General features: G+C 46.5%; 1 protein-coding gene across 1 annotated transcript in view; it reads left to right on the top strand.

The window, feature by feature from the left end:
• The window catches only part of si:dkey-91i10.2 (uncharacterized protein LOC555224 homolog), a 32,260-nt gene extending 25,258 nt beyond the window's left edge, over window positions 1-7,002 (top strand). Inside the window, 6 exon segments of the mRNA XM_037790514.1 lie at window positions 2,606-2,790; window positions 2,792-3,202; window positions 4,233-4,268; window positions 4,270-4,379; window positions 4,620-5,334; window positions 5,336-7,002. Coding sequence (XP_037646442.1) covers window positions 2,606-2,790; window positions 2,792-3,202; window positions 4,233-4,268; window positions 4,270-4,379; window positions 4,620-5,334; window positions 5,336-5,446 — 1,568 coding nt within the window. The 3' untranslated portion in view covers window positions 5,447-7,002.
• The last annotated feature ends 789 nt before the right edge of the window (window positions 7,003-7,791 follow it).

Below are 7,791 nucleotides of genomic sequence, written 5' to 3'. Positions count from 1 at the left end.
GAGTGTTATTTAACCTCCTTCATGACCAGCTAGTCTGACATGGTTGGTACCGATGGATTCATCAGGTTATTTAGTTTCATATGATACCAGGATCTTCACTCTAGCTTTAAAACTGAGCATTCTGCAAACTAAAAATCACAAGCTGCGTTAATGCGTTAAAGAAATGAGTTGCGTTAAAACGAATGTGCGTTAAAACGCGTTATTATTATCGCGTTAACCTTGACAGCCCTACTAATCCAAACTGAAATTGCAGAGAGAGATATTTTAGACTTTTAGTCTCGTTTGGGTCATAAACGCTCCATTAACACTGAATCCTACATTTCCCATAATCCAACTTGGTAGCATCTGCTTGCTACATCCTTCTCCGTACTTTGAAAACATATAACAACACATCTTTGAGCCCTTTGAGTGGTCTTTAAAGGGGCTCGATGTACGAATCAACAGTCAGCGTCCTGTCGTCCTGACGCCAGCGAGCATCGCTCAAAACAGTGAGGCGACACACACGAGACTGAGCGTGACTGACAGCTAAAACTACACTACCAATACACAGTATCGTATGTATATCAACAGTTTAATTAAGTTTAACCAATTAAGTTCCACATTTCAAACAAACATCTGCAGTAATCCGAGTTCATCTCATTTTAAAGTGTTTCAGTTCACAAGAGTATCTCAGTTCATTCACAGCATGTAATGTTCATCTCATTCTTCTTCACAGTTTAGTTGCACATGTTCACATCCACACAGACGGCAAAGTCCATTGTTGAGTAGCAACAGCAAGACTTTTTCTTACATACCACTCTTCTTTGTTCTTAGTGCTTCAAGATGGCCTGAGTCCTTTTGTTCCTGTTTGCTACCATGTGGCTGAAAAACAAAAAGTCCATTACTGATGGAATCCATGAAGTCTTTGTACTCCAAAAAGGCAGCGTTAAACCTTTAGTGTAGTGACCCTTTGACCTTCATGTGGTGGCTGATTGGGAGTACTTCTGTAGTTTTAACACTGACGGGCTTTGAGCCGCAAAAAACAGGAAATGAGGAATGTTAAAGTTGAGCTCAAAATGGGGTTCAAATTCCAGATTCTTTAAATAAAAGGTACCAAAATCAGAACAGAAGGCAGCAGCAACAAAGAGCAGACGTTTAAAGCCGTGTGCCTCCAATCAGCGGCACCTGGCCGTCTCTTGGCCGGGCCTTTATCCCCAATCAGCTCACTCCAGGCCCGTAGAGGGCGGCAGAGCACACTGGCAAACACATGAGGATTGGCTTCTCCACTACATGTTTCACACGCTTGGCAGTAACGTCAGCGTACCTGTCCGATGGGAGTTTTGCCAGCTTGGTGTCCGTTTTGAAACCCAGAACCAAACGAAGGTCCCTCCATGAATCCAAGGCTGATGTTGATCCTAGTTTTCCTTCGACGTCGGTCACATTCCTGTTCTGCTTCACCAGATAGAACTTTGTTTTTTTGTGCTTCCGTGGAGTTTGTGTTGGAGTCTGAGTCCATTTCTAACCGAACGTTAGCTACGGTTGCACACTGTTAGCTCTGTAAGTGGAGCTGAAAATAAAGGCACTCGTGAGCGTCTTGCGACGGCGCACCCGATGGATTTTCCCCGAAAAAAATGTCCTGCATTCTTCCCATTAAAATCAGTCTGAAACTAAAATATATCTAAACTAAACCCCCAGATTTCATAAAATGGAAACATTTGATTCAAGAAGTAAAAGTTATGGAAAAGGGAACTCACAAAATAAGGAATATGGAGAATGTTTTTGAGAAGAGATGGACTCAGGTACACCTGGATTGACACGCATGCACATCTACATACATGTGCCTGGAAGTGACCTTACATGTGAAGGCGGACACATGTGTCTGCCTGAGGAAATGATATTGTGATATTGCTATATCTCTGCTCCCCTCCCCTTTTTTATTAACTTATATGTTTATTTAATGTGTTATTATTATTATAACTCTTTTTTTTATTTCAATTTTGCATGCTGATGTTGTTTTCTCTAGTGAACATACTGTGTTGGTTTCTTGTGAATGAACCTCCAGCTGAGCCTGACATCGTAGAATCCGTCCGTCTGTTCAGAGCTGTATTTGTGTTGTTTCTCTCGTGCGACTCGGTGTCACGCTTGTCTCTGAATATTCTTGGCCTTTGCACCCGTCCTCACCCCCCCCACCAAACACACAAACACACACACACACACACACACACACAGTTCCCCTGCTAATACTGAGACCTTCCTGTCAACAGAAGCTCTTTGACTCCGGACACAGACTGTCAGTCAATACCACGACCTCGTTGCTCCTGAAAGAAAACGAATAAACGGGCTAGAAATAGTTTCCTCAGCACCAAAAGACTCCTCATCATCCAGAGGTGTCATATTAATACCTGATGAAGGTAGCAGCTGGATAATGAACCCGGCATGAGGACAACGGTTGAGTCCTCTACTGGAGGGTTAGAGACGTGATTATTGGAGACAGATGATATCTATAATGTGTCTTCATGTTGACGTGAGCAGTAACGAGCGGCCCAGATTAAACAGGCATCCATTAGAGATTCTAACAGAGATCTATAGCCATGATGAGCACTAATGGATGTGATCATCTCTGCAGCTCCAGCAGCTCTCCGTGGTCGCTCTGAGCCGCCCGGCGAGGAGCGCCAGGCGGGTCTGGGCGTGACCCGGTCCGGGCAGCACCGCTGGAGCACCATCAGCAGCCTCAGCGTGGACAGCGGCGTGGTGGGCCTCAGCGACGAGCGGGAGGAGGAGGACAGCGAGCCACGCCGGTACCGGAGGAAACCGGGGGGGCGGCGGCGAGGTGGAGCGGGTGGACAGCGGCATCGGCCCGGGTCTGTCCCGCACCTGGAAGAGGCCATCGGCCTCCCTCAGAGCCTGGGAGGCCCAGAGACCCTGTCCCGACTGCGGGCTGAGGGACGGCGCCTCCAAAGAGCGAGGAGAGCGCATGTGCGAGCGTTGCTCCAAACTGCGCACCGAGCGCAAGGAGGCCATCCTGGAGTTCCTGAACACGGAGTCGAGCTACGGCGAGGACCTGCGCATCATCAGGGAGGAGTTCTACTGCCCCATGCAGAGCGCCGCGCTGCTGACGGCCGAGCAGCTCGCCGTGGTGTTCGGTAACGTTCAGGAGCTGATCGACGTCAACGACCGCTTCACCGAACACCTGCAGGACAGCATCGACCAGGCCTTCGACCAGGTGACCCCCCCCCTCTCTCTCTATCTATCATGGCTTAGACAACGGGCTCTTTAAGCTCGGAGCTCCTTCTGGTCTGGGATTACAACCCACAACCTTAAAGTTCAAACTGTGCCTATGCTTGCAACACAAAGTATATCTTTGCAAGATGTTGGTCGCACTTTTGCTTTGTCGATGTTCACCTGAGAGCCACTGAATCCTGCTGTTCATACAGCTTCTCATATACAGCTTCTCATATACAGCATCTCATATACAGCATCTCATATACAGCATCTCGTAGCCCCACCTCCACTCAGCGTTAACCTGTAGCCTCTGAGGCTAAAGCCTCCGACACACCAGGAACGCCAGGAGCGCGTGGCGGCTGCGTGGCGGCTGCGTGGCGTGGTGGCTGCTGCTGTCAGCCCTTTCATTCTACATAGAGTTTGCCTTTTAATGTCCATTTCATTTCATTATAAATATCATTTATATTTATTTTAGACAGAGAAAGGTTAAGAAATGTGATGTAATTAGTAAATAATAGTAATAATCCACAATTAAAACCCTGTACTATATTCATTCATGGAGCTCTGCAAGTCACTGCATGTTCTACAACACTGTCCGGCACATATTTCAGAATAAAAGCCGCAGAAAAAACGCTTGAGGGCTTTTATTTTGAAATGAAAGCAGGAAGTGTTTTTCATCTCCATAACATTCTACAGATAGACATTGAAACTGTAGTAATGTAGCTGGTAAAATGTCAATATAAAGTCAATAGATCACCTTCACTGTCTGTTGTTGCTGTGAACCGCGCGGCACGTGTCTAAAATAGGCGAGACCTCAAATCTCTAGAAGAGACGTGCGTCTCACGCGGGCAGTGTTGCTGCTCTAACCTGTTAACACAGACGCCGAAATAAAAACACCAGGTAACGCAGCCGCCACGCGCTGCTGACGTTCCCGGTGACGTTCCCGGTGTGTCCGGGCTGTAAACCCCCCGATCACTGCTGCGTCCCAGCAGACGTAAATGACCGTTTCCTCTCTTGTGGTTTGGCCTCAGGGGGATGAAGACCTGCTGACGGTCTACATCGGAGAGAATCTTCCTGGAGTTCGTCAACATGCTGCCGGCCTTCCAGACCTACTGCCTGCAGCAGTCCACCGCGGTCAACCTGCTCAACACGCTGGAGAAGGAGAAAGAGCTGCTCAGGTACCGTTCCTCTTCTTCCTGTTAGCGTCTGGGAGCTTCCTCCACTTCCTGTCTGTATCATTCTTAATGGAAGAGACAGCAGGTTATCATTTATTCAGAAGGAGGTCTATTTGGAGAGCAGAGCTGCAATCATTCATATTTTTAGACGGAACCATGAGTCAGGCCGTCGTGTGGTTCCCATGAATCAACGCTTTCAGAGTTTTCTCAGGACATGAACAGACTTTTTCTGTCTTTTTCTAGAATCTTCTTGGATGTTTCCCAGAACGACAACACGGCACTGCGTCGCATGAACCTGCGCTCCTTCCTCATGGCGCCCCTCCAGCGCGTCACCAAATACCCGCTTCTGTTGAGCCGCATCATCAAGGTCACCCCCGAGTGCCACCCGGACTACGCTCGCCTCCGCGAGGCCAAGAGTCGGGTGGAGTCCCACCTGGAGCACATCAACATGAAGACCAAGCAGGAGGGCAACGGCGTCACCTGGTCCCTGCGCTCGTTCCGCCGCGACAGCCGCAAAAACCGGGAGGTCATCAACATCGAGATGCGGGAGGTGTCGATGAAGACGGTGGGCTGGGCGAGGGAGAACACGCGGTTTGTCATGGAGGGACCCCTCCAGCTGTCCCAGCCGGCGGACGGTCAGTGGGTGAAGAAGGGCAGCAAGGCCCTCAAGTTCCAGAACGTCCAGAGTCTGCTGATGGTGCGGATACAGCGGGCCGGGGACGCCCCGGCACAGGGCGCCGACCTGGGGGCTCAGGGGGACGGCGGTGGCGACAGCATCCGAGACGGAGTGCTGGTTCTAATCAAGGACAAGAGCAGCGGGAAGTTCGCCGTGCTGAGAGAGCCCATCCGTCTGACGAACTGCGTGGTGTCGACGGATCCCGACTGCGAGGACACATTCGAGGTGCTCGATATTCGGCGGGAGTCTTTCGTCTTCCGCGCCTCGGACAAATCTCGCACCCCAGCAGTGGTTCCATCAGATTAAGAGATACACTCGAGACTTGGGCACCTGGAGGAAAAGACGCAACGCTCTGCCCAACATCATGATCAACACGAACCAGACGCGCTCCTGAGACTAACCAACCGCCGACACGCTGTAAATAACCTCAATCCTTTGACTGCAAACTGACTACGAGAAGCATTTCTGAGTGACGCCACTGTTAAAAAACACCGTCTCAAAGTCTCCAGCACTTTTTTCTTACAAAGCTATAAGTGCGCCATACTGTCATGAAGTTGTGTACGAAGATTTAAAAGATTCTTGGACGACCAAAAAAACCTGGGCTGAGCTCGTCGGCCTTGATTGTAAAGAGAGCTGTTTTCAGTGAATACTGTTGAAATGCAAGACTGAATATACGGAGGTACTTTAGTGACTTTATTATGCAGTCAGACAGAAGAGGTTTGAGAGCAGAACTACCGACACTGTAATCAAAAAAACGCTTTCCTGCAAGTAAAATACATTTGTGATTAAAATGCAAATTAAATGCGAATGCAAGTTTCATTTTCGAATCCAAAAGTTCTGTTTGCAAATCCGAAAATTTTGTTTTCGAATTCAAGTTTCCTTCACAATTTCCAAAGTTTTGTTTGTGAATCTAAAAGTTTTGTTTAGGAATCCAAAAGTTTTGTTTACGAATTCAAGTTTTGTTTGCGAATTCAAAAATTGTCTCTGCGAATCAAAAAGGTTTTTTTTTTGTGAATCCAAAAGTTTTGTTTGCGAATCCAAAAGATTTAGCTCAATAGCAAACAAAAATTTTTGATTTGTAATAATACATTTTTATTTTAAGTGCAGTAAAACATTTTTTGATTACAGTGTAAAGTTTTGCTCTCAAACCTCTTCTGTTTGACTGCATAATAAAGTCACTAAAGTAACTCCGTATAAACATGGCTGACTGCAAGAAGAGAAACTGTAATGTAATTTTGATACCAGACAGTGGGGGGGGTGGGGTTAACATTTGTTTCCGTGGTTTCTGTTTTGGTCGTCACTGCCCTTCTCCTGTGTGTGTTTGCCGCCCTCTGCTGGACGTCGGCGGTACAGCGACCGTCACTGCCAGAGATGCAGCCGAGCAGACAGACCTCCTGTATCACTGTGGTTCAATGAGAACTCAACATAACAGCAATAATCTCTGCCAGCTCCAACACACGTAGCTACTGTACACGCATTTATAATCTCACAGGAGTTCCTCAGTTTCATGTGGCGGATTTAACTCAAAGTCTCAAATCTGATCTCGGTTGTTTCTCTCCATCGTCCCGACGACACTAAGGAGTTCAGATCGTCTCAATCAGTCCAGTCAGTCTCCTTTAACTGTTGACATCAGGTGAAGTCAAACACTGCTGTGTGTTCAGAGTCTTTCAACCTTTCAACCTTTCAACCTTGTGTTCAGGACCTGATGTGGGTTCACACAGAACCGGGTCATGGGACGGAATAACAGAAGTATTATTATCTATTTGTAGGGCTGCAACAAACTGTGATCTGCATTATGGATTCATCTGATTCATCATTTGTTCGACAAAATAACGAAAATGCGACTCCAAAAATGTTGTTTACGAATCCAAAAGTTTTGTTTACGAATCCAAAAGTTACGTTTTCGACTCCAAAAAATGTTGTTTTCTAATCAGAAGTTTGTTGGTGAATCCAAAAGAAGAGATCCCTAAGAAGAGTATGCACTGGTTCTCAACCTTTTGGAGGCCAGGGACCTCGTACAGGGAAAATGCTCCAAGGACCCCGTCGTGATCACACCAATGAAGCAAAGGCGTATCATTTGTACTAACATAAGATGAGATAATCCTTTATTAGTCCCACAATGGGGACAAATGTTAATACCACTCATATACAGAGTGATTTTATTCAAAGTGCATTTGGACTTGACAGCATTTAAATCACAATTTTATCATTTATAGCAAATTATTTTGCGGACCCCACTTTGAGAATCACTGCCTCTATCCTTTTCCTTTTCTATCATGGAGGAAGCTGACTAAGTGACATATTGTAATGGATATTTCATGTTATATTCAATGCTTAACAATAACAGTACAGAACAGCTGATAAACTGTAAAATGAATCCAAATAGTGAACGCAAAACCTGCAGGACGTTTGTGTAAAACGAGCGATTTGGATGAATTCTGAGCAGATGATTAACTTTTAACATAATTCTCAGTATTATGTATTTTTTAAATTCTTAACAATCATTCATACTTAATAGGCGGCACAGTGGCGCTGCTCACAGCGAGAAGGTCGTGGGTTCGATCTCTGGTCTGGTCTGGGCCTTTCTGTGAGGAGTTTACTGTTGTAAAGTTCTCCCCATGTTCGGGGTTTACTCCGGGATCTCAGGTTTCTCCCACCACCAGGAAGGGCATCCGGCGTAAAAACCTATGCCAAATCAATGCTTTGGCTTTTGTTCTATCAGTTCTTTGGTTGTTTTCT

This window comes from Sebastes umbrosus, chromosome 13 (genome assembly GCF_015220745.1).
Source record: "Sebastes umbrosus isolate fSebUmb1 chromosome 13, fSebUmb1.pri, whole genome shotgun sequence".
Classification (NCBI taxonomy): domain Eukaryota; kingdom Metazoa; phylum Chordata; class Actinopteri; order Perciformes; family Sebastidae; genus Sebastes; species Sebastes umbrosus.
The sequence above is the reverse complement of the archived record's forward strand: the minus strand, read 5'-3'. Positions and strand labels throughout refer to the sequence as shown.